General features: G+C 39.8%; 1 protein-coding gene across 7 annotated transcripts in view; it reads left to right on the plus strand.

The window, feature by feature from the left end:
* Positions 1-26,869, plus strand: part of cita (citron rho-interacting serine/threonine kinase a) — a 42,703-nt gene that overhangs the window by 9,485 nt on the left and 6,349 nt on the right. For 2 of the 7 annotated variants that reach the window (XM_008409416.2, XM_008409422.2), the window contains exons 10-43: positions 133-322; positions 5,764-5,869; positions 6,464-6,607; positions 6,769-6,888; positions 7,522-7,692; positions 8,144-8,197; positions 8,285-8,338; positions 8,590-8,730; positions 9,666-9,794; positions 10,169-10,264; positions 10,481-10,597; positions 11,096-11,205; positions 11,404-11,578; positions 12,971-13,168; positions 13,410-13,463; positions 13,698-13,895; positions 14,680-14,873; positions 14,995-15,130; positions 17,040-17,144; positions 17,258-17,398; positions 17,610-17,717; positions 17,808-18,000; positions 18,625-18,786; positions 19,817-19,840; positions 20,240-20,377; positions 21,540-21,720; positions 21,816-21,907; positions 22,054-22,158; positions 22,973-23,142; positions 23,554-23,598; positions 25,673-25,753; positions 25,858-25,993; positions 26,422-26,561; positions 26,705-26,797. In XM_008409416.2, the coding sequence (XP_008407638.1) occupies positions 133-322; positions 5,764-5,869; positions 6,464-6,607; positions 6,769-6,888; positions 7,522-7,692; positions 8,144-8,197; positions 8,285-8,338; positions 8,590-8,730; positions 9,666-9,794; positions 10,169-10,264; positions 10,481-10,597; positions 11,096-11,205; positions 11,404-11,578; positions 12,971-13,168; positions 13,410-13,463; positions 13,698-13,895; positions 14,680-14,873; positions 14,995-15,130; positions 17,040-17,144; positions 17,258-17,398; positions 17,610-17,717; positions 17,808-18,000; positions 18,625-18,786; positions 19,817-19,840; positions 20,240-20,377; positions 21,540-21,720; positions 21,816-21,907; positions 22,054-22,158; positions 22,973-23,142; positions 23,554-23,598; positions 25,673-25,753; positions 25,858-25,993; positions 26,422-26,561; positions 26,705-26,797 (4,301 nt within the window). The remainder of the gene's footprint in view (positions 1-132; positions 323-5,763; positions 5,870-6,463; positions 6,608-6,768; positions 6,889-7,521; positions 7,693-8,143; positions 8,198-8,284; positions 8,339-8,589; positions 8,731-9,665; positions 9,795-10,168; positions 10,265-10,480; positions 10,598-11,095; positions 11,206-11,403; positions 11,579-12,970; positions 13,169-13,409; positions 13,464-13,697; positions 13,896-14,679; positions 14,874-14,994; positions 15,131-17,039; positions 17,145-17,257; positions 17,399-17,609; positions 17,718-17,807; positions 18,001-18,624; positions 18,787-19,816; positions 19,841-20,239; positions 20,378-21,539; positions 21,721-21,815; positions 21,908-22,053; positions 22,159-22,972; positions 23,143-23,553; positions 23,599-25,672; positions 25,754-25,857; positions 25,994-26,421; positions 26,562-26,704; positions 26,798-26,869) is intronic. The other 5 variants (XM_008409417.2, XM_008409419.2, XM_008409418.2 and 2 more) reach the window with 5 other exon arrangements.

Consider the following 26,869-nt stretch of genomic DNA (forward strand, 5'->3'; position numbering starts at 1 on the left):
TCTGCTCCTCCTCCCTTCCTTTCTCTTTCCTTTCTCCTTGTGTTGTTCTTTTAAACATAATTTTTTTTACTACCTTTTTTTTTTCTTGCCCTCTCCTGTTCCCTCCTCTCTCATCCTTTTTTACTCTCGCAGTTCCGCCGCCTTTCGTTCCTGCGTTGCATGCTGAGGATGACACCTCTAATTTTGAGGAGCCGGAGCAGGCTGCCCCCTGGCCAGCCTCAGCAACCCAGCGAGGAGCTGTGCCAGCAGGCTTCCGGGGCCAGGATCTGCCCTTTCTAGGCTGGTTCTTCAGCAGAGCATTAACAGCATTGGCCAAATCTGAGTAAGTGCTACATGTTTACCGATATGTTTTGGTCTTCTCTTCCCCTTTAATTCACAGTGAATCCACAGTAATCATCATTTGCTTTGCATATGCCTCCTGTAACATCTTTGTTGTTCCCCCATACTAACACTGGCTGTTTTGCTGCTGTTGGGCTTCATAATATGCTGGTAGCCCTCTTCAGGTGACCCAGCATTGTGGCCTGGGCATCTGGTCTTGTCTATGTCAATAGTTTTCTGCCTGTTGGGGCTTAAAATTAATTTGTCTATTTGATGTTTAAAACAAGAACAGAATCAGAGCTCATTTCTTATGTTTTTTTCTCGTGATTTCTATTTTTCTTTCTTGTTTTGTGTGTTTTGCAACCACACATGGTTCATCCGATGTGTAGGCAGATAAAATAAATGAACCAGAGGATGCTGGGCTGCGTTATCTTTCCATGAACACTGATTGGTATGCGGCTGAGTGTGTCAATGAGGTTTGCTGAGACGTGGAACCCCACACACAGGCACACTCCCACCGTCGCTGCCGTTGTTGTGGTTTCACCGTTTCCCTGTGAGACATAATGAGCTCCTGACTTTTAACAGCCCAAGCTTGGGGATGTAATTTATCTTTATGGTATTTGGCTTCTTAACCTCTGATAATAAAGCAGGAGGACGGGTTTCAGTTCTCTAGCCCCCTCCCTGGGCCAGTGCTCTCACCGGTTAATGGTGCTGGAGAGACTGCGGATCATGACAGCAGCAGCAACAGAAAGGGAAGAAAAAGCGTTAGCAGATTAGACAGAAAAAAAAAAGGCTGAGAGCTCAGATTGGGGGAGAAAATCTATTTCTATGGTTACTACCGTGATGTTTTTTTTTCCCTCCTCTCTTCAGCCCCCACCCCCATCTTTACCAGTCTTATCTCCTCCTCTTGTTTTCTCCCTCTTCTAATGTCTCTGTCCCTTGCTGTTATAACATCACTCATCTGCTAGAGCTTTTTAACTGAAGCCAGTCGTTTTGTTTGCGGTGTTTTGACAAAGAGAAGCCCAGAACCCTAACAATCTTTCAGTATCGTGTGGGTGCATGCATATGCATGTCCACAATCTTCATTGCAATTCCAAAAAAAAAAAGGGATAGGGAAATAAGCCAAGAATCAAGCATAATGAAATGCTAATCATGTGTTTTGGGGTTTCCAGTCATGATTTATTTGCTTTTCACTCTTTTTGACCTTGATTGCCCGACTCCTCATTAGGAAAACTCTACAACAAAAATCTCCTCCACAGCTTGCCTCATGTTTCTGAGAAGCCTTCTGTTGCCTGCTGCCAAGAAATCATTGTTACATTTCATTATATTCTGTGCTCGTCAGTGTATCTGTAATGTGTTTGGTTTGAGGAGTTTCTCTTGTCTACTGATGATTGTGATTGACTAGAGTAGAGTAGAAAGTCTTTCTGGTCTGTCATCTAACACTTAGGTTGAGAGTATGATACGTTGACAGCTCCTTATTAGAATTCCCTGAATGATGCCAGATGGCTGGCAGGGTGTAAAAGTTTTATTCAAAGTCTCCAGAGGATAAGTTATATTCATTTAGCTGACCATTTAACTCTCATCCAAAGCTATAACATGGTGTAAGGTTACTCTGTAGTGAGCTTTGTTGGCAGCTAATGCCCACAGTTTTGGAGATATCTGCTGAGGACAGTTGGAAGATTTGATATCCTGTCATTAAGTGGAGCTTTCAGACTTACCTCTTAGCACCAGTTGCCCCACTCGAATATTATAGGGGGAGGAAGTAAAACTCATTTATAAGGTATTTGTCATGTTGATAAAACCTTTCAAAGCTAAATACCTGCTACATTTAAAGTTGGTGCTTATTGAATAAAAATGGCTGCAAAATACATCGCAACTATATCGTCATCACAATACAAGTGTGTGCAATATTCATATCCCAAGGGACTGTCACAGCAGTAGATGTTCACATCGGATACAAATGACATTGCCCAAAATGTTAAAGGTCGCACAGAGTGACAGAAACAAGTGCAGCCCTAGCACAGAATGTTATATCTTTATACAACATAAGTGGACTAAGCTGAAATTGGCTTTTAGTTAGTCAGGCTGTCTGCTCAGGTAGCCACTCTGCAGACAGCTGTTTAGCAGGCATGTTGATCGTAGCTTCCCAGCAGGCACTTTACCTATGGCATTGGCTGGTTCTCCTTCAGTGTCTGTACCACAATCTTCTATGTTTTTGACAGCCAGAGATTTCTCCAATCTGCTAAAAGCCTATCGGTCGACATTATTCAGTCGGCAGATAGGCAATGTGCAGCAACAAGTGAAGGAGGGGCTTAACTTCAATACTGTGAACTTCATGCAGCCTTCTAATTCTAATTGTTGTGAATTTTAACCATAAAACCTTAGTATACCTTGATATTGTTTGCCAGATCAGTCCTGATCCTTGTTTTGGAGATCTTATGCATTTCACTCATTAATTCACAATTTTCTGTAAGAAATGCTCTTTTATTATATAGACATTTAGAAGTAACGGTTTTGAAAGTATAAAATGAGAGTTAAATTTAATTGAAGCAATACTAAGTTGTTCCTCATCATCTTTGTTGATAAATATGGTAATATTGGTAAATAATGACTGATTTTTGCCACCAGATGATGCATGCCTTTATGGATAGGTGTTGTTTAGACTGTTTTGCTTTGGGGGGAAAAAGGCAAATGATCAGAAATTTGCATAAAACTGATTTCCAAGACTCAACAAAGCACACATTGCTTTGTTGATCCTGATTTCTAGCTGCTGTTAGAACCTTGTGCCTTTTACGTGGCTTTTCTTCATATTCATATTTCTCTTGCATCATAAATATATTCCATGTATACACCAGATCAATGCTAATAAGCCTTAAACATACATACCTTCCTCCTGTTCCTGTCTTTTATCGATTCCCCTCAGTAATGCGGTCTGCTCTGAGTCCTCATTTATTTTTCAGCCACAGTTCAAAGAAATGACAACCATCATGTTCTTTACAGAGGGCTCTAGTATTTTCTCTCCTGTACATTTTTTGGTATTTATTTTTTCTCTCTTCCTACAACATGCTAGAGCTGCAGAGGGTTTGCACCCGTACTCATTTTCAATGTGCAGGAAGGAGTCTGAATGTGATGAGAATGATATCTGTCTTCCTTTTGACGTTTTGTCACTTGTGTGACAGATGGATAGGAAAAACAATAGGCCCCAACCCTGAAAACCTCAACTGGATAGCTTTTTAATCACTACGGGGTTTGTCCACACAGCCTCTTTTAACTATTCAACTAAACAGCAGTGAGATAAGTGAATTCCTAACATAATTATGTTTGCTGCTTGTTGGCTTTCAGTTTTAATCAGGATTCCCGTGAAATAAGTGACTGATGTGGCGTTTCAGTCTTTATATAGCACAGCTCAATGTGAGTGGGTGGGTGGGGGATTCTGCTTTATATTATGTAGTGTATGCTCCATGTATTGATATGTTTCAAGGGGATCTCTCCTCACTGCAGCAAGCACAGAGAGCAGGGATTGCTTTTGTGGTGTTATTTTTAACACGGTGACTCAGGCTGAGTCAACTTTGTTAAAGATCCTTTTGCTGTGTTTGTAAACTCATTCATAAAGGCTTGTTCATTTATTCCAGAAGCCGTTTTGTCTCCGGCACAGCAGATTAAACCGCATCAACTGCGTGCTCTTAATGCTCCACAGGAAACTAGTCAGAAAAGATAAGAAATGTTAAACTCACTGCACAGTTAAAGATGGGTAGACCCATGATAAACAACAACGCAATCAAAATTTTCTCTGTCACGTTATTTAGTGAGAGAAAGAGAAAATATTTTCATGCCTGCATCTCTCTTTATTTTTCTTCCTTGCAGTTTGTTTTTGTACTGAATAAACCATATTGAATAGAAAATAGATGATATTCTCTCCTCTCAAAGGCTTTCATTCATCTCACCCAAACTGTTGGCAGGAGTGTTATTGTTGGACTCGATGTGCCTCTAAATGGAAAGAAGTGATTCAAGGCAAACCTTGATGTTTATTTTCGATGGTGGGTTTTGTGTCTGCATTATAATTTTTATTACAGCATTATAAAGCCTTCCTGTCATAATGTGTGTGTCCTTCCTCTTACTTAAGGGAGCTTTAACAATGATGGTGCAATAATTTCTGGACGGAATCGAGGCTTGGCTGCCAGCCTTATGTGACTTGGGCTGAATCACATTTACTAGACTTGATCTTAACTTTAATTAATTTAAGATGCATTTAGGTTTTGTGATTTCCTTTGCCATTACATAAATTGTTTATTGTTTATTGTTTATTTTATTCATTCATTTCATTTAGTACAAAAAAAAAACAAAAAAAAAAAAAAACAATCTAACACATGTTTTGGTATACTAAAAAATACATCTCAAAGATACATCTGAAGTTTTAAAACAAAATGAAATGAAAGGCAGCAGAAAGAAGAAAAAAATCTTATAATATCTGCCCCTTTTTTCTCAACTCTGAATCAAAACAAGGGGGAAAAAATGGTTATCTTCTGCAACAACAACAAAAAAAAAAAAAACAATGTCAGTCGTCTATGTCAATATAATAACGTTAATATGAGCTCACTTTATTTATGCTATGTCATACTTCTTCAAAAATCCAGTCTTTAACAATCTCTTAAACATGTACAATGATTTGGCATTTTTAACATCATTTTGTAAGTCGTTCCACAATTTGACTCCTTGAATAGAGGTACATCGTTTTTTCAAACTGGTTCTGAATTTGGGTTTCTTAAAAATCTGTATCCCCTTAAGATTATAACAGCTCTCTCTCTTTGCAAAGAGTTAACAATGATGGTGCAATAAATGCATATATACTGTAGGTTGTAAACTGAATTTAAATATAAAACAAGCACACATGACAAAATTTGAAGATCAGTCTTAAAGTATATTTAAACCTTTAAATTTATAGTCAAGCAGAATGCAATATAAATTGTACATCTACAAGTTTTACCCTTGTAAGTTTTACCCTAGAGGGTAACTACCCTAGGGTAATATTTTTCTTCTTCAGAAAAACAACTTAAAATGATGAGTAAAATGCATTAGTATGCATTGAACCACACAATGCAGTACATTGGTTGTTACTGTAGTAAAATAATTTAATTAGGAGGACGGACTTTTGATTTTTTTTTTTTTTTTTTTTTTTTTTAAGGTTCCAACCGGCAACTCACAGGTTACAGGATGAAGCCCTACCTCCTGAGCCACTGCCACCCCTCAGTTTATTTTGTTATCATTATCCACCCACGTTTACCTTTTGGGCCGATCCTGATATGCTCAGAAAAGACTAAAATCAGGCGATACCGATGTTAATGCCGATATATCTCTCTACTATTGCAGTGTGTTCTGCAGCTAATTTGAAGGACCTGTGTTTTTCTTCAGTCCACTAAGGACTCTCTTGATATGCTGTTATTTCAGGTCAGTGTCTGCAGGCCTCAACTCACCTGCTAAGACCAACTCCATGGAAAAAAAGCTTAATCTAAAAAGCAAAGAATTACAGGAAACTCAAGACAAATGCCATAAGGTAGGAGAGCAAAGCCATATTTTTATATTTCATCACAGTTTATTGACACTAAAGCATTCATTCTCACCGGAGATTTGTTAAATAAAGCTTTCTTTCCAGAACTGTATTGTAAGCATCCTCTGAAAAGAAATTTCATGCAAACCAAAACGACTAATTCCTTATTGGAAACTGTAAAATTCTGTTTGCACGTTTTGGATTTTGAACAAAATCGACCCAACAATGTGGGTTTTATTACCAGACTCGTCGTGTTTATTCTGGCAGACTGGCTTAACACAGATCAGAAAAGCTTCTGTTTGTGCTTCAATAAGCCAAGATAATCTTTTTGTTTGTACAACATCACAGCTTTGTAATTTGTGGCATTGACGGTGGTGCGATGGGTCAGAGAAATCGCTTATAATCTGAATCAGAATAAGCTTTACCGGCCAAGTGCGAGTTGGCACACGTAACATATTGCTGCTCATTTTTATTTTCATGCAGCGTATGTCACATTTCACAGTCTGAGCATAAAACCACAGTTTCTTTCTTTTTTTATTGGCTTAAATTATCAACCTTCGCTTGAAGGCGTGGAATATAACGTGTCTTCTTTGCGTTAAGATGGAGCAAGAAATCTCCAGGTTCCAGCGCAAAATGACTGACCTGGAGTCAGTGCTCCACCAGAAGGATGTGGAGCTGAAGGCGTCCGAGACGCAGAGAAGCATCCTGGAGCAAGACCTCGCCACCTACATTACTGAGTGCAGTGTGAGTCATACTACCAGCTCATTCAGATGTGTTGGTAGGCTGCCGGAGAACGTTTGAATGTGCCATTGTTAAAGGGGTGATTGCTCATTCAGACATCTGTGCAGCTTTTACACCACCGACCGTGTTGATTGGACCTTGTGTTTGCATGCATGTGTCTGCAGAGCCTGAAGCGGAGCTTGGAGGAGGCACGCGTCGAGGTCTCCAGAGAGGACGATAAGGCCATGCAGCTGCTGCACGACATAAGAGAACAGAGCAACAAGCTGCAAGAAATTAAGGAACAAGTATGTCATGGGGGGAGGGGAAAAAACCCCCAAGAAGGTTTCATTTTCCCACTCACAACATTGAAATCTTTTCCAAGTCTACTGTAAATTTTCAGGGTTTATTTTAAGCCATATTTGATAGCAGAGTGAGTGAGGAAGCAGTGAGATAATATTTCCCCCTCTGTGTGTCTGTTACACAGACGGGGCTTCCCCTCTGGGTGGCCGACACTCATAAAGGTCATCAGAGCAGATGGCATCCCTGCAAGGTTCAAAACATGAGCAATTGACCAAGAGGTTCTCCCAGCCACCATACAGGGGTCAGGGGGACACCCAGTAATTACACTGGCTCGAACACACCAGGTCTTCATGTAACAGATCACCAGATGCATGTAAAATATGCAGAGGCAAACCACAAATAACTACAATCTGAATCCATATAGATGTTCGATTAGTAAATCAGCAGTGTCTTGCCCCACTTGAAATGATCCCATAATTTTATTTCTTTTTTTTAATTAAAAAACAAATCTGGAAAAATGGAATGATTTCTGGACCCATTGAGATATCATTTTTTAACAACTAAATGGACATTAACATCTTCAACTTCATTTTTTTTGCCCCTCGTTATTATTCACCATCACGTGCGCTGCTCCTCAGGAGTACCACGCCCAGCTGGAGGAGATGCAAGTGACCATCAGGCAGCTGGAAGAGGACCTTTCAGCTGCAAGGCGTCGCAGCGACCTCTACGAAGCCGAGCTGAGAGACTCCAGACAGACAAGCGAGGAACTTAAACGAAAAGCAGTGGAGTACCAGCAGAGAATCCAAAAGGTTTATTTATTTAATTATTTTTTAATCAAAACAAACTAGATCTATAAATTATCTAAAGCATCCTCAATTTTAAATCCTTGTTTTCCCTTCAGTTATTTGCACTCATTATGTACTGTAGTAGTTTGATATTTGCTTATTGTGCAAATGAAACAATGAAGGTGTTCCTCATGTTGAGCATTGGAGCAAAACTGCAGATCCATGATGTTCACTTTTCTGCCAGTGCTTGAAAGCTCCTGGATTAATTCAGTATAAACTAAAAGTAGTTTATAAGATCAAAACTACACTACTGTATTGATATCTGTGGAGGCATTTCTGTTGGGTAATAAATATAGTCATTCATATGATAAATTTCACTAAAATCCTTTGTATTTCTCAGAAGTCCATCATTTAACAGTAAGCTGTGTTCTCAGTGAGGAAATGTTGATTAACCTGTATTGTTATTCATTTTCAGGCTAAAGAGCAGGGAAAAGCTGAAGTGGAGGAGCTTCTTTCCAAACTCGAGAAGGTAAATGAGGAATCAGGCTGCTGTTTATTTTTGCAAATCTGAAGTTATCAAATTTGATCAGTAAATTCACTCTTTGCTTTCTCGTAGACCAACTCTGAACAGCAGGTGAAAATCCAAGAGCTCCAAGACAAACTGTCTAAGGTAAATTTACCTGTATTGTTTCCCTTTTCTCAAACAAAGAACGCATGTTCTGGGCACGTTGCAAAAATGTAAGGATGCAAGGAGCTTTGTCAGATTTGCATTTTGCCATAGAACTCAGCTTATTCAGGAGTAGCTTTTCTCTATTTATTCTTTTTCTTTCTTCGACCTCCATGGGTAAGGTTTGGAAGAGCATATCAAGATGCTTGCCTTGGGACACATTAGCAGCCTTTGACCTTCTGATTTTTCCCCAGGCAGTGAAAGCGAGCACAGAAGCCACGGAGCTGCTGCAGAATGTCCGACAGGCCAAAGAGCGACTGGAGCGGGATCTGGAGCGCCTGCGGGGGAAAACCGACTCCAGTGATACTTTAAAGCGTCGTCTGAGAGAGACGGAGGTACCAGCCTAAATCTGTATGAACTACACAGTGCCGAGCATTACTCGTTGGAGAAGGCGAGTAACGGTCAGGAAGAAAAGCTGAAAAGCCATTTGAGAACTCTTGAGCAGGTGCAGAGATTGGCAGGTCAGGTTGAGGAATCTAGAAAGGTGAAAAGCCAGCTGCTGTTTACTCCACAAGCCTGGCATGTTTTGATTAGTGACCAGAAGAAGTCACTGTTAAAAAAAAAAAAAAAAAACTCCTAATGGCCGTAAACTATTTAGAAGCACAGCAAACATGGGAGAAGGTTTTCTAGCCAGATAGGATGATTCTGGTCTGTCGCGGTCTGTGTGTTGGTCTCTTATCCCAATTGGAATATAACAAAGTTTGTGTTTGTAATATTACGAGTTGTGAAAAAGTTCAAGGGGTCTTTAAACCTTTACAAGGCACTGTATTAAGGTAGATATGGACTTGGAATTTTATCACAGTATTTTATGATACCATTTTTTCTTTTTTTATGTAACTTCAAGGCACAACTTTTGTACAAATACTGTTTGGAAAACATTCCTATTTGAAATGGACTTCTTCAAGCCGCCACTTAAAGAAGTGTGATTTTTATCACTAAACTGCACATTGGGACTTCATTTAATACGATTTTTGAATTTACTGATCTACTTTGGAACAAAAAGCGGACAAAATAGTAAAAAAATAAAATTTTAGTCTTTTATTTATTTATTTTTACAGTAGCTGAAATTTATCAGAAGTCAAAATTCTTATCGTGACAAGACATTTTTGAAGATAAATGATAGATGTCATGATAAATACTCACTGTTAACGCTGCATAACAAGTTTCTTCCACTGTTTCGTTTTTTTTGTTTGCTTTCCATTCTTCTGTGTCATCATCGCCACTTTTCTGTGCACTTACTTTTTCTGCTGGGTGGTTCTTCTTGTGTAAGCAGGAGGGCAGGAAGACCCTGGAAAACCAAGTAAAGAGGCTGGAGATGGTGGAGCGTCGGGAGAATAAGCTGAAAGATGACATTCAGACCAAATCTCAGCAGATCCAGCAGATGGCCGAAAAGATCCTGGTGGGAGAGCCTTAGATTAAAGCTCATTAATACTCTTCACTACTCCACCCTTAATTTCCCAACTGCCCTGCGCCTTCCACCCTTCTAACCCCATAATGGTCAAGGCTCAGTCATTAATGGATGTAGGAAATGGACGTAGGGAGCCGAGGCTCGCTGATAGTTTGAAAAGATTTGGTGTTACATTTATGGATTTTACCATTTTCAGCATGAATAGGCACCGCTACAGTCAGCTTGTGGATTTCCAGCTTTTTAATGCAAGTTTCTTTCTTTGTTTTAGTTCTCCTGTCATTTTGAGTGAGAGTGGATTTATTAGTTGCATTGTTCTGACTTAATTGTTACTGCTGATTTTGTTATAATGTTCATAATTTCCCCAGGAACTAGAGGAGAACCTGAGGGATGCCCAGTCAACGGCTCAGAGGATGGAAACTCAGCTGGTTCAGAAGGAGAGGCTTTTTGAAGATAAGATCAAGGTGAGACAGAAAATCCTCTTCTTTTCAAGTCAAAAAATTTCAATTAATGTCGCCGTCACGTTTTACAGCAAAACCTGACAATGCCCCATTTATAGTTTCCACCCCAGGTTTCATAGTTAAGCCGTGAAGTATGTCTTGTAGCGGGTTATAAATGAAGCGTGAGCATCTTTGATATAATCTGACCAGTCTCCTATTTTCCGGCTCTGACTGATCCAGGTCCTGGAGTCCCAGATGAAGGCAGACATGGCCGAGAAGGAGAGCCTCGAGGCAAAAAGGGCGCAGCAGGAGGACGAGTCGAGAGAGAACTGCAAACTAATCAGCGAACAGAAAGCTGTAAGACAACAAAATCTTTCTCTAATTCTTTACTGAAGTGGATTCAGAGGTTACTTATGTCTGCCTAGTTAAGACCTGCATGTGCTTAACTTGCCTATTTGGGAACATCTAATGATTTGGTTGTAAGATTATTTCTTCAGATATCTAATTTGGTTGCTAGCGCCGTAGTTTCTTATCGCAGTCTAGCTGGATTGACAAGTTAATTGGCAGAATGGTTCTTGTTGCTCAACACAACCCGGGCTTAAGTTTTAATCTCGTTAATGTGTTAGCCTGGAAGTCGTTAAGAAGCTTTCCCAGATCAAACACTGCTAAATGGATTCAAATAGGACTTTGCAAACGTTTAGCATTATGCTAACTTTAAACAAAAATGTGCTGGCTAAATATCTGCTGTTATTCTTAATGACTTTGATTCACAAACTGATCAAGAAACCTATTGGGTGAGTGGGTTTGTTAGACGTTGATGTGCCGGGTGTTAATTGTATCCCTGCTCTACTGCAGACCATCAATGCCATGGATTCCAAGATGAAGAACCTGGAGCAGCGCATCGCCGAGCTGTCCGAGGCTAACAAGCTGGCCGCCAACAGTAGCATCTACACCCAGAAGAATATGTGAGTGAACGAAGCGTCCAGCACATGCTGTTCTCCTGGAGATTTTTACTCCAGTGTCTTCACCAGTATATGCCTAAACAATGCTGGACTTCATCATTTCAATTGTTTAACTCAGAATTCTCATTCAAGAAATTTTGTCTTAAGAAATTAGTCAAGCAAATAAATAATAGCCACATTTGTGTTTCCTTTTCTTGGCAGGAAAGCCCAGGAGGAGATGATCTCAGAACTTCGTCAGCAAAAGTTTTACTTGGAGTCTCAAGCAGGCAAGCTAGAGGCTCAGAATGCCAAACTAGAGGAGCACTTGGAGAAAATGAGTCAGCAGGAGCAAACCAGGAGAACCCGGCTGATGGAGCTGGAGAGTCGGCTGCGGGAGGTAAGGCAACAGGAGGCAAACGGTGCTAAATCTGTAAGCTCAAGATTAAGTCATTCACTTAAACCGGCACAGAATCCAGCCTTGCATCGTGACAGGATTAAGGAGCTGATCAGCTAGTCTTCTTCTGTAGCTTTCATGTAAATATAGCAATAGATAAAAGTCTAGAGAGAAATCCCTACTATAAAAAATGCTGATTTATTAGCCAGATTTCAACAAATGAGGAAGGGATGAAAATCAAACAAAAACTTGAGGGGAGACTGGAAAATTTATTCTAATAGTCAGCTGTTTATTTTTTTGTACAGTTTGATAAAAAGTCGCTAATTAGTCTCCTTCTCTTATTGAGAGCTTGTCTGTAGATGTTGCTGACGGACGGCCTGCTGTCATGTCTCTGCCTTCTCGCACTCTACTGAGATACACAGCCTGCCACTAAATACTCACCTCGCTGTCTTTTAGCTTGCAGACAGATTTCCTCTGCCCTCTCTCAGAGGAATCTGCAAGATTCCAGCCTAGAAAAGATTTTTGTGACTCATTTCTGACTTTCTGATTGTGTACCGTTGTGACCCACCAATAGTGATTGTAGAGGATTACTTTTTAGAAACTATATTAAAAAGAATTGAAAATATTTGTTAGCCTTTTTGTCTTTTATGTATTTACATTAGGAGCAGAGTCGGTATCCAATCATGTACTTGAGAGAGGAGTCTCTGTTTTTAAATGAACAAAGCTCTGTTTTACAAAGACCAAATGATTGGAGTTGACATTTTACACTCCAGTCATTGTCCCATACTAGGAATTATTACAATTGATAATTGTAAGCATCAGTCAACTTTGAGATTTCAAGCAGGATGACATTTCCAAATTTAATTTGTTCCATGACAGACAAACTGTTCAAAAAGTATGACGAAAGCAGACTGTACGGTAATCTATTCAGCCTTCCTGTTATCTGTTATCTTCAGGTCAGTTTGTTTCTTTTTGAATTTACAAGATCGTCCCAAAAGCAGTAGGTTTGTCATTGTACACATTAAGTTCGGTAAATAAAAGCTCATTTCAAAAGTGCAAGATGACCAGTAACCAGTGAAGGATAGCTCTGTTTTTCTGACGGAACAGCCGATATGGCTTGTTGTTTACTTTTACTTAATATAGTTATTTAAATGTTTTTAAAGCTGAATAAGTTTTGAAAAGGGAAACGGAATATAGAGACAAATATTTGTTCATTTTTTTCTGTCTGTCTGTCTGTCTGTCCTCTTCACAGTCTGTAGCTTTTCTGCAGGTTTTGTTTTTTAAACCAGACAACAGTAGATGTATCTGCCATAATTTCATGAAACTGGCTGAAAAGAACAGAAAACGATGGAAATTTGAGTTCTTTGTTAAAAAGTCTTATTGTTTTCCATGCAGATGGGCCTTGAACATGAAGAAGAGAAACTGGAAATTAAGAGACAGGTGTCAGAGTTGACCTTGTCTCTTCAAGAGCGCGAGTCCCAGATCAGTAGCCTGCAGGCTGCACGCCTCGCCCTGGAGAGTCAGCTGCAGCAGGCGAAGACGGAGCTGGAAGAGACCACTGCTGAGGCAGAGGAGGAAATCACTGCACTGAGGGTAAGAGACGCTACTCCAAGCCGACAAGGACAATATCTCAGAAAGTTGCTGCTCAGTAAGTTTGGCATAGAGGCGAGCAGATATCCTGCAGCAAAATGCCTTGGGTCCTTATCCATTATGACAACTCAGAACCATGTAAGCAGTTGTAGGATAATTTTACACTGGAACACCATTTATTAAAAGAAAAAATAGTTGCATAATTTCACATTGTATATCTATTTTCGTCATCTTTTTTCTGCAGAACCACAGAGACGATATTCAGCGCAAATTTGATGCCTTAAGGGACAGTTGCTCAGTAAGTGCTGACACTGCCTTTATTTTCCTCTTGTCTGGTCACAACTATCAAACGTTTGCCATAAGATTTGTGCAGTATGTGTAAGAAATAACTAATCTACTCGGGATCTCATTACAGATGCAAAATAGTTGTGGTGCATCGAGTTGCATTTTAGCACAGCAACAAAAAATATTTATTTATTACGACCACTTATCTGCATGGGGTTAACGCCTCCACCTGTTTGTTTTGCCTCAGGTGATCACTGACCTGGAGGAGCAGCTCACGCAGCTGAGTCAGGAGAATGCCGAGCTGAACCGCCAAAACTTCTACTTATCAAAACAGCTCGATGAAGCGTCGGATGAGAGGGAGGATAAGATGCAGCTCAGTCAGGAGGTGGACCGCCTCAGGAGAGAGGTGGCTGACCGGGAGATGCACCTCAACAACCAGAAACAGGTTAAATGACAGCAACTAAGTTATCTTTTAACAGCATGTCCTGCAGCCTGACAAAGTTTTAAATTCACATATCTAAAATCAACGCTATGAAATGTTTTACATTTATTAATAAAAATGGAATTTGGCCTCAAATATGACTATCACAGGTCTTAAACTTTGTTGTGGCAGGACTATTTAATGTTGGGGCTTTTTTGTAAGGCGAAAGTTTGAGTCACACGCAGACATCTTCATTGTATTCTGTGATTCGAGGCTGTTGACGCTACCGCTAACTAGCTGCTAATAAACTCTTGTCAGCTTTGTTGCGTCTGTCATCTGTAAATGCAAATTTATTTGCAGTTCGTTAATTACATCCATCTTTGCCACTAACTCGCTTCTATTGCCAACCCCCATACATATATACCCATATGTATATATGTATGTAAGATTACATATGTGTATAAATATGCAATCTTCTTTTGTAAATTTGTCGCGATTAAGGTCTTAAATTTAATTCACGATGGTCTTAAAAAGTCATAAATTGGAGTTTGTAAAATCTGCAGGAACCACCACTTAACATGGTGTGGATTTCAATCCAAGCTGGTGAGGATTGAAATGTATTTCAATTTAAAATATATATTTAAAATTATACATTTAGACATAAAAAAAGATTAATATTAAGCTAAACATGAAATGAAACATGAAACATGAAAACCTTGTGAGACATGACAGCATTTAAAGCGAAAGTAAAGTGAATAATGGCATAATATTGACAAACTGTGTTTTTCTCTTAAATTTATCCTCCCAGAACATTGAGACACTGAAGACAACATGCAGCATGCTGGAGGAGCAGGTGGTGGAGCTGGAGTCTCTGAACGACGAGTTGCTGGAGAAAGAGAGACAGTGGGAGGCATGGAGAGGAGCTCTGGAGGACGAAAAAAACCAAGCAGAGAGACGGACCAGAGACCTGCAAAGACTACTGGATAACGAAAAGCAGAACAGGTAAAACTGTTTTTCTTTTAAAATTTTATTAATTCACATTAACATACAATTTAATAATGTCATTCTCTTTATATATTAGACTTTTCAATGTTACTAGACAATTTTTTGGTTGTGATCACAGGCTTCGTGCAGAGCAGCGCAGCACCGAGTCTCGTCAGGCAGTGGAACTGGCCGTTAAGGAGCATAAGGCCGAGATACTGGCGTTACAGCAGGCTTTGAAGGAGCAAAGACTGAAAGCTGAAAGTTTGTCTGACACTGTAAGTATGTTGTCTGTCTTCACTTTATTCACTTCACTATATTCCTTACGGTATAGATTTATTTCTAAATCATGCACATTTTATGTGACAGATGCATGCAAATGCAGTGCCTGTAGGAATAGGGCTTTTTTGGATGCATTTCCCTGTTGGAATATCGCATTATGTCCCACGTTTTACTATGGAATCTAAACGGTTTGCCTTAGAAGAACGATAATTCACTCAAATGTTCAAGCACAACCTACGAACAAGCAAAGCTTTAAACCAGCAATACCTGTAAAATAAGTGAAAACAAGTCTTAGTAGCCTCTGCTGGGCCAGTTAAACATTAGCATGGACTGTGAAAGTTGTTATCAACAAACAAGTCTCTTGAAGTTCGACAGATGTTTACAGCTGCCCACAGACATGAGTCAAATGACTTCTGGAGACATATTTTAGTCTCCAGAAGTCACGTTTTGTGTTATTTTTTAACTCCCTGACCAAATAAACCAAAGGACAGAAGTGATGCTGAGTGTGTATATTGCTGGAGGTTTGAAACTTTGGGCACAGTTTTGGTTCTTCAGACAGGACAATGATCGTTAACTCATCAAAAACTGGTTCCAGAGTGAATGCAGCCAGGATTGGGCTTGTGATTTTTATGGATAACTTAAAATATTATGAATTAAATGTACAAACAGTCTGTGCCAGGAAATCCTTCATTTTATGTGAGCTCATTTCTAATTAGAAAAGTGGACAAATATCCAGCCAGAATTATGCTAGAGGCTTGTTGAAGCCAATATAAATAAAGCATGTAGTTCTGTCCCTTTCCAAAAGACACCAATCTAATATTTTAGGAAAAACTATACCCCCATTTAGGGCTGTTGTAAACGATTATTTTAATAATCGAGTAATCTATAGATTTTTCTTGCGATTAATCGAGTAATCGGATAAAAACAATTATGAAATAATATACTGGTAAATCTTTCATAATACCAGTGTTACTATCGGATATCAACATCAGTCTATTTTTTCCACATTTGAGCAATACGGGATATTTACGGCTCCTCCGTTCAGAAACTCATCTACCAGCCATGTTCCGCCTCCCGTTTGTTCAGACCGGGRTGATATAAGTTTWTTGTGCGGTTCGTCCGTAAAGCTGCTCTTACCCTGTAAGCATCAMCCCTCAGCCGCCCGCCGTGTTCAGTCTCTCCGCTCACCTGTATAAATCCTCCTCAGCTTCTTCCCGCCGTTCAACCAGCAGCTCCGGAGCAGAAAGGCTGCCNAAGGATGTTTATTGGTCCCACAAAAACGATGAAAACCCGGAATTATCACCAATCAGTAAAATCCCCACGGGACGAACCTGAAGATTGGACGTTATGCCGCTAACACGTAGCTTCCGTAAACAACTCAGAGGCAGAAGTCAGAGCTCCGCACAACGCAAATAATGTTCCGGCTGAAACACGGTGCGCTAAATGATAAAACATAAATTAACGAAGCTTCGAGGCAGGTCAATTTTCCTCGATGAATTTTAATAATCGAGGTACTCGAATCACTCAAGGAATCGTTTCAGCGCTAGCCCCATTACTGTCTTTGTTCTGGAAATACTGTTTAGCGTAATATTTATGATCAAAGTGATCTGATGAATGTGCAGTCAATTATTCCGTCTTGTGAGCAAACTCATGTTCGTCATTTAAATACAACAAATAAACTGTTTCCATAGTTATGTCTACCTGGATCAGAATACCATCAGTATTAGGTCATTATAATGTGTAATCTTCCAGTGTGAACTGCCTGATCTTCTCCACTTTTGTAACATATTTTTATCTTTATGAAATTTAGAAGCTCGGATCTTTCTTTGGTATCGGTAAATTTGGCTTCGTCAGCCATTGTAGCTTTCTTTCGGGAAACGTGTCTGTAACTTTCTTGTGTCGCAGCTCAACGATCTGGAGAAGAAGCACGCGATGCTGGAGATGAACGCTCGCAGCTTGCAGCAGAAGCTGGAGACCGAGAGGGAACTGAAACAGAGGCTGATGGAAGAGGTAGAAAGTCACCAGCAATTAACCAGAGCAACAAGTCTGTGCCTATTAAGAACATTGGTTTGAAAGGTTTAGTTTTAACTGTATTTTGTGATTGGTGCCCTTCCCCCCTCCAGCAAGCAAAGCTGCAGCAACAGATGGACCTTCAGAAAAGCCACATTTTCCGTTTGACTCAAGGCCTTCAGGATGCCCTGGACCAAACCGACATGCTCAAAACTGAGAGGACAGACCTGGAATACCAGCTGGAAAATATACAGGTGCTCACTTTTGTACCTCTTCAGACAAATGAAATGCGATCCCCTCTGGAGAGAAAAACGCTCCTAATTATTAGATACATTAGCCACAGCGAAAATGTCTCAGTAGAGTGATGATGATTATAAATCCTGATTAGTTTTCCCACCCAGGCTTCTTTTCAAAGCAGTCTTGTGAGGCATTTCCTTTTCTGAGCCTCTGATTTCCGTACTACAGGCTGTCTACTCCCATGAGAAAGTAAAAATGGAGGGCACCATCTCCCAGCAGACCAAACTCATTGATTTTCTGCAGGCCAAAATGGACCAACCCACCAAAAAAAAGAAGGTAGGTACAGGAAAATATTTCAGTTTACAGAATCGTACCACAATGATCTCAGTCAGCTAATAAGTGGATTATCATTTCTCCTCTGTACAGGGTATCTTTGGACGGCGGCGTGAAGATGTAGGCACCACAACTAATGGCGCTCTGGCTCAACAGGCCCAGCCGGCGGTCCCCATGCCGTACGGTGACATGAAAATGGCCTTGGACAAGGAGCGCTCCAGGTGTGCAGAGCTGGAGGAGGCGCTACAGAAGATGAGGATAGAGCTGCGCTCCCTCAGAGAAGAAGGTACAGTCTGCCATCTTTAAAGCTCTGGGCTTTACTTTATAATACTAGCAATGGTAATAATAGCAGTAATAGGGTTAATAGTAGTAATAATTATATCCAAATAAATATCAATTCTAAATTATTGCAAATTATAGAAAAAGTTTTATCTTTCTTTTGGTTCTTCCTCTCATTCTCTTCTTCTCACTCTCTTCTCCTCCTTCTCCCTCTCATTAATTGCACATACTTATTACAATAAAGTTATTAAATAATTTATAGAATATAATTATGTCATTACAGGACAATTTCTTACATCCCACTCGAACACCATTAGAGATATTTTAGGAAGTGCTACGTTTATGATTTGCAACATTCACGTCTAGTAAAACAATGTTTTCTACTGCAACCTCTTAAATCAGAATTTTTTATGGATGATTATTATTGTTTATTTTAATGCTAAATAATACATCGTTAATTGACCAACTTAAATTTACTGACTTTTTATTTTACTACAATGTATCTTGGTAGCATTAGAAAAAACAAAAATAAAACTAATAAGGCTTATTTCAAACAGTCTCCCAATTTCTTTTAAAAGTCACAAATTCCTGATCTTATATTTTATTGTTGTATTTGCATCTGGTGTCACAGCGGCTCATTTCAAAGCCCAGGACCACGTGGCTCCTTCCACGCCAGCTCAGGCTCGACACCAGATCCTCATGTCGGCCATCGTCAAATCTCCAGAGCATCAGCCCAACCCCAGCAGCCTGCTCAACCCCTCCACTCGCTGCAAGGAGACGTCTACACCTGAAGGTTAGTCGGACGAAACGTAACCAAAATAAATAAAAAAAGCAAACAGCGTTGATCTCTTACTCAGTGTAAATATGAGGCATGAGTTTCTTGTGCTGAGGTTAATGTGTTTCCCCTCTCAGGCGCATTCAACCTGACGCTAACAAATGGACTGTTTGGTCACCTCTTTTGTCCGTGTCCTGTTCTGTATGTGTTCTCTCAACGGCCGTTTTCACAAAGCAACAACCAGGCTAAACTGAGACTGCCTTGCAAATGAACATGGTGTGAACAAAACGGTATCAGATTTAATTGACTATCCAGGTACGGTTGTAACAGTTTTGCTGTATGTAACAGAGCAACTACTTCTCCTACGTCGGGAAGTAGTTGCTCTCCTATATCGGGAGGGAAACTCGTGGTTTTGCTACCCACAAAAAATTGTGGGCACCGCTCACAATCCAACCAATTTAGTTCATTGTTGTTCTTTCCCCTCATTTTAAAATCTCTGGAGACATGATTTTAGTGCATAAATAGAAACAATTGTTTAATTATGTGTGGGATTCAAAAGTATTTATATTAAACTGAGACTATTTTTTTTATATGTGAAAACTTTTGTTAGAATTGTTACAAATTTTAAGATCACAAAGAAGCGAGGAACGTAGATAAGCCATACAAAAGCTGGGTTGCTTTTAAATAATCCAGGCTGTCTTCTAATTTAAAGCGAAAACACATTATTGATGCAGTCGTTGCCATGGAAACTGAACCACTGCTGCTTATACCATAGCTTGGTTGCAGGTTGAGTGAATCCCAGCTACAACTGATAAATGGCTCAACAATCACCTGGAAAATTTTCACATCAGTATAAAGAAATTCACTGAATAAAAGAACTTCCTATGTTTCGGAACAAACCAACCCAATGTTTCTACGGAAGAAACTGGGCAGAATTAGTTGCTCTTGCTTTGTGATTCAGGCTCTTGGTGTCCGTGTGTTTCTGCTTGCATTTAGCTGTTGTTAGACCACTTTCTTCTTTGTGTCTCTTCCCTCTTGTTCCTCACAGAAAAGAGGAGGGTCACGTTTGAAAGTAAGTTAGCCACCATCAAACGCCTGAGCTCACCTCCGATGCCAGCATGCTGCACTGTGTGGAAACTTTCCGCTCTCGCTGCGTTCATCTGTTCCACTGTCTAACTTGACCAAAGATGGCTTTCTTTCTCGAGACAGGAAGACGTGTTGTGTAGGACGGGTGGCTTTTCACTCAGGAGCATTTAAATACATTTCATGCTTACTAGCATGTGCAATCTGATTTTTAGTTTGACTGTTTTAAGGCCCAGTTCCAAATCCATTCCTTAAAACGCCTTCTAGTGCTTGAAAATAATGCATCTGATGCAAATCTTTACTGATCCTCGCAGTTATTTACCACTTTGCCTCATATCAGTAACTTCTATCTCTGCATAATTTTTTTTCTCCCCTGTTTGCTTTGCAGAATTTGGTCGCCGTGTGAAGGAAAGAATGCACCACAACATTCCTCATCGTTTCACTGTCGGCCTCAACATGAGGGCTGCCAAATGTGCCGTCTGCCTGGACACTGTTCACTTTGGACGGCAGGCTGCCACTTGTTTAGGTCTGTATCGTGATTTTCAGTGGCACAGATGGAACATAAAAATATTTCCGGGGACACTTTATTGGCAGGAAATAACAAAAATACTGGGATCATTCTTGAAACGCAGCCTTTAGATGGATTAATCTTGCTTCTTTCTTCCTGGCTAGGATCATTGGTTTCACAGCTATTGTCTTAGAAAAGACAATAACAAAGACAACAGTGTCCAAGTTGATTAATTGACTACTGGCCTGGAGTTGTTTGCATGTACCCCATTCATTGGGATGAATATCTTAAACATTTTGGGGGTGTGTTGGTGTGATTACATATATACATCCACCCTCCACTAATGTTTAAACACACTTCCCTTAGCAATGTGTAGAAAAAAACTAAAGTGTAGCAGTCAGCAGGACTCTGGTATAATTCCAGCTGGTTATTTGATCACTCTTCTTACCAGATTTTTTTGCCAAGGACTCAACAGAAATAGTCCACACATTTCCAGTCATTTTGTCTCCTCGGTCGTTTTAATAAATTTGTTCTCGTTGTCTGACTGGAACAGCCGATATTGCCCACCATATAGTTATTGATTTGAGGTGAAGTAGAGTGATTTGGAGAAAATTTTAGTTTTTGTGCTGTTCTGAAGTTTGAAAGCCTTACCTTCCTTGCAGACACCTTTTGTTATTGTGGCTATGCTGCCTTGTCTGACCATGAAACTTTTTCTCCAAGGGCCATCTTGCCAGTCTGTTCTCCACAGATCAAGTTGAAGTCAAGCTGTCTTCTCTGAGGCTCCAGCAACCAGCTTTCAGTCCGTCATTCATTCTCACCAGCTTCTTTTCATCGGAGAGGGACAGATGGTTGAAATTTGGCCACCGTCGGTCGTTTTAACAGGACACTGATTTTTAAACCATGGCAAAACTGGTTTGGAGTGGATAAGTCAGGCTCACATTAGGCTTCAGGAATGGCCACAGGCTAAAACCAAGTTTATGGACTATATTTAAAAGGCCAGTCTGTGCCAGGAAACTGTACAGTTTAAATGAACTCTACAATTTCTGATAAGGATGATTAAATATTCAGAGAGGATTATTCTAGATTCTTTTTGGTAACGAAACTGGATCTTGGGGTTATTTTAATGTAATGGTGAGCTGTTTTAAAGGCTTTTTTCATCCTTCTTTCTGTCTCGTTGCAGAGTGCCACACCCTGTGCCACCCCAAGTGTTCCCCGTGTCTGCCGGCCACCTGCGGTCTGCCAGCTGAGTATGCCACTCACTTCTCAGAGGCTCTGTGCAGAGAAAAGACAAACTCACCCGCTTTGCAAATGAAGGAGGCCACTGGGCATGTTCGTCTCGAGGGATGGATGAAGCAGCCTAGGTAATAGTCTTCCCCAGTACAGGTATTTTACAGCTTTTCTGAATGTTTTATACAGCAGTAATAAATAGTTTAAACCTTCATATTTCACTGGATAGAAATGGCAAACGCGGCCAGCAAGGATGGGAGAGGAAATATGTGATTCTGGACGGAACCAAACTATCAGTCTTCGATATTGAACCTGCAGAAGGTCAACAATTGTTTGTTGTTGTTGTTTTTTTTCTATGCATTACATTTTTAAAGAAAGATAATTCTGTTCAAATTATAATGATGTTATAATTTAAGTTCAGGTTTTCCTGTATAGACCACATCTGTTTTTTTTTTTTTTTTTTTTAGACTCTCTAAAGGCTGAGGAGGAGTTTGAGCTGTGTTTAGGTGATGGAGAGGTCACAGTTCACGGAGCCGTTGGTGCCTCTGAGCTTATCAACACGGCCAAGTCGGGTAAGAAAAACTACAGTTAATTCTGCTGATGAAAAAATATCTAAAGTTTTTCATTTTGTCATTTTCTGGTTTCAATGTTTTTCACTACGGCATTTGTAAAAAAAAATAAAAATGAGGCCATACCAACAACTACCTGTGTTTTGTATGTTTTTTGAGAAATCTTCAAATATTGATGTGTAAACTTGTATATATCTAATTAAAAAAATCATAGTGAATTAGTTAGTTGATCATTAAACTCTTACCTTGTTTGGCTCCTTAAACAAAAGTTAGCAATGAAAGTTTGTATTCTGAATGAGGAAGAAATTGGGACAACCTGCTGCCTTACTGATCATTTTACTAATTTTGGTTAAAGCTTATTGTAGCCATCTAAACTTTCATCTGTGAGAAATTTAAGGGATTTCAGACAACCTGTTTCAAAGGTCCAGTTCTACATCACCTCTATTTTGTTTATTTTTTATTTTTTTACGAATGAGGTCACAATTTCCACAAGCACCCTGTTATACACAGTGAAATCGGAGTTTCAAAATTTCATGCCTAAACTCTTCTATGCTTTCATACACAGGGAAAACCTCCTTGAGTAATTATGTTCTGACCATTTACTCCTGACATGATGCGCCTGTGAGATTTAGCCATTTCAAGTGGCAATAAATGTGGATGTTTCCTATTTATATTTTTCTCCTCACCAGAAATTACATTTATATTTTTTTAAAGGTATTCTGTCATTTGAGCATTTATATTGAGTGTCTGATTTTTAGAATCTTTCTCTCTCTCGATATACATATATATATTGCTTTTTTTTTGTGCCTGTTCTCAGACATCCCATACGTGCTGAAGCTGGAGTCCCATCCCCACACCACATGCTGGCCGGGCCAGTGCCTCTACTTCATGGCTCCCAGCTTCCCTGACAAGCAGCGCTGGGTGGCAGTGCTGGAGTCTGTCGTGGTCAGTAGCCGCGGGTCTAAAGACAGAGCAGAAGCTGAGGCGGTAAGTATAATTTTGTCATATAAGTATAAGTTTAAATATTCATACATTATTTTTAAGATTTTGTTCTGCTCAATATGTAAATACTTTTGTAAACAACAGGTGTGAAACCAGTCCTTGGTTTCTTAACATTAGACCAATTTTAACCAAATCCAAAGATCTTAGTCTTGTTGGGGGCAAAATTTGGAAAAAAAAAAAGAATTAAGATGCTTTTGATTCCTCATCAGCCCAACATCTTCACTTTTTTTCTCTCTCCTTTCTGTCTCTCTCTCTTCTCTTTGCATGTGTTCAATATTTTCATCTTGTACCTATTTGTTGTCCTCCTCTGTGAATAAATTGGTTGGTACGTGTGTGACTGCGATCGTGTGTGTGCGTTTATCTCCATTCAACCTGGTTATGTGGATCATGTTATAGGCAGGCGTTTCTAAAAGACAGAAGAACCTATCACCTCTGGTTCAGGTACAGTAAGTGGCTGCACGAACGCTTGGGCTTCAGTCGTCCGTCCGACTGAGCATGTGTCAGCTGTTCCCAATATGCATTAAAACTGTGTGCACGATAGTTGAGGTCAGCACAGTCCAGGGTCACTTACTCAGTATGGTCGACCAGAACAGATGCCTTCGAAAAACAGTCGTACTTCCTACATTTTCAGTGATATAAACCACATTAACGCATGGACACAAACATGCTGCAGCAGACATTTTAGCATATGCTGTGCTGCATGCTCCTGCAAAAGCTATGCTAAAGCCCTTTTTGGTAAACCACGACATGATCGGTTTTTGCAACATCAGATATCATGGGCTGGTGCTTGTTCCTTTCTTTCTGTTTTCTTGCAACATTTCCTCCCATCTTCTGCTTTCTTTGTAATGCTACCTTAGCTCTGAATTGTTTCAGCTTCTCTCCAAATACGGTGCCACTGCCTCTACTTCCTCTGTGTCTAAACATTACATTTCTGTTACCTTCTAACCTCTACTATCAAACTGTTGTGTTCACAGCCAAATAAACTTTAAAAAAAAAACTGGAAGAGTTAAAACGGTTCCAAGTAAAAATGAAATAAGTCTAGATTTTGTTAGAATTGTTTTTTTCCCCCATAAGTTAGTCTTATGAATTTGGTTTCATAAGACTAACATATGTTAAAGTTAGTCTTATGTTTCTAACTTTAACATAAGACTTGTGTCATCAAGTTCTTAATTTTACTGATTTGTTGATAAAGGTTGGACCTATTGCAAAATAACACACACACTGGGATAAGAACATTCACCCACAGCTTTGTAGTTTGTGCAAAACTGAGGCTTTTACCAGAGTCGACTGCCAAATTAAAAGCTACACAACTGGAGTGATTAGCAATTAGCATGGTTAGCATTACTCTAACAACTGTTTCTGTTTGAGCATGTACAGGAACAAACTGAAAAGACTTGCCTTAACCAAGATTTTCACATTACTAACATTTTCAAATTCAGCATCCATCATGTGAAAGAGGTTTAAAGCTCAAAACAAAGTAACTTTGCTGTATTGTGTTTAACCTTCCTGGTATCTGCTGAAAGTTTTCAACTCTCTCACAGCCTAAATAACCCACAGGAAGGTCTAAGAATGTCATTAAAAAATACAGAGTAGCTTTTTTCTTTAAATCTTCATTCAGTAACAACATTTACACTATTTTAGTTGTTGCTACAACCTTGTACCTCTTACTTGTGGTGTGCAAGAAGAACTGATGTGCTGACCAGCTGGTCACAGGCCAAGCTAAAATAAAAGAGGTTGATGCATTCTGATCAAAAGCCCATTTATTGGTGCATCCCCAAATTATTGCCTCATTTGTTTACATCACACAAAGTCTTGCATTGCTGACAGTCTAGTAAAATTTGTTTTCATTTCCAGCCAGGAGCTTCATAATCTTGACCAGACTAAATGTTTTTTTCTGATTACAGACTTTACTGTTGCAAGCTTATCTCATATTAGCCTTGTTTTTTTTTTTTTTTTTTTWTTTCCCTGTTTTTTCACATGTGAGATTTTCCCTTAATTATCCAGTTTTCCCTCATCATTTTCTCCAGTGCAGCTGTCCTTCTGTCTGAAGCTACTCCCTCCACTGCATCTCTTTGGCTTTATTATGATGAGCTCTGTTAGACCTCCAGATTCACTAATGCAAAGTAAAAATGATGCTACCAGAAATATCGCAGAGCAGCATTTAGCACATACAAGACTTGCATCGTCGATCTTTGGTTATTTGACTATTTTTTTCCCTTTTCAGTTACAACAGATAGATAATGTATAATGAAATGTATTTAAAACTTAATTACAAAAAAAAACAGTAGCTACAAAACTGGAAAGATTAAAAGTTAACTGGTTTACTGGAGGTATGACAAATTGTGTGTTTCATACATAGCCCTGTATGTGAAATAAGCTTTGCTATGTTAGTGCTTTGCTCATTTTGTTTGTAAAAGCTCTCCGGCTGCCACACTCCGAGTTTAATAGCCTCTAATTCAACTAATTTGCAGATTTCTGAACCTTTCTGGTTTTCCTTTGTTTATTGTCTTAATAGAAACTTCTGGGCAACTCTCTGCTGAAGCTGGAGGGGGATGACCGCTTGGACATCAACTGCACCCTACCTCTCACAGACCAGGTACAGTGACCACAAAAAAAAGAGGCTTCCTAACCATGTTTGTGGTGAGGCAATTTGCCTGACTACTCCATTTTCCTCACTGCCTGAATCATCTTTTCCTTCAGATTGTTCTCGTTGGCTCTGAGGAGGGTTTGTACGCTCTCAACGTCATCAAGAACTCTTTGACGCACATCCCTGGACTGACTTCGGTCTTCCAGATCCAGATCCTGAGGGAGCTTGATAAGCTGCTGATGATCACTGGTACGACGTTCTCATTGTATGAGAACTGACTGAAAGCACTTTCACTGTGAAATGATTGTTTTTACTTAAGAGAAAAGTAATAATCATTCCTACTGCAGCAAAAGTAATATAGCAGTCTGGTTTTAACAGCTATAACGTAATCAGAAACAGTTATTTAAATTGACACTACTTCTCTAGTTGGATTCATATCCAAACTACATGGCCAAATCCTTCTTCATCCAAAAATATACATAAAAGGCTTCAAGATGGAAATTGACACAAGTTATGTATAATGTTTTTGTGGGGTGGGGGTTTTCTTCTTTTTTTTAAATAATTAGTTGTTGGAACTAAAGGCATTTAAAAAATCCATAAATTTACTTGCCAAACCCCCAATTTATGGGCAATCCCTTGTACGTGTTATAATGCCTGGTGTGGCTGATGTCATTCAGGGGAGGAGAGAGCGCTGTGTTTGGTGGAGATCAAGAAGGTGAAACAGTCTTTGTCACAGTCCCATCTCCCAGCTCAGCCCGACCTCAACCCTTTCATCTTTGAGACAGTGAAGGGATGCCACCTCTTCTCTTCTGGAAAGGTGAGACCATTTGCTCCGTAAACAGAGCCAAGCCCCGGCAGACTGTCATCCAGTCAGCTATCGAGCTGATCTTAACAGGAACAACAGAGCGGCGATTGCAGATATTTACCTCTGTCCTGATTAGAACTGCTCTGTCTTTGCAGATCGATAACGGACTCTGTATCTGTGCTGCGATGCCTAACAAGATTACCATCCTGCGACATAATGAAAGCCTCAACAAGTTCTGCATCAGAAAGGTGAACGGACGGCATGGGAGACCTGCTCGGTGTGGGAACTTGGAGGATGCTGATCCGTTCTCCGTTTGCATT

The sequence above is a fragment of the Poecilia reticulata genome, linkage group LG5 (assembly GCF_000633615.1).
Source record: "Poecilia reticulata strain Guanapo linkage group LG5, Guppy_female_1.0+MT, whole genome shotgun sequence".
Taxonomy (NCBI): Eukaryota; Metazoa; Chordata; class Actinopteri; order Cyprinodontiformes; family Poeciliidae; genus Poecilia; species Poecilia reticulata.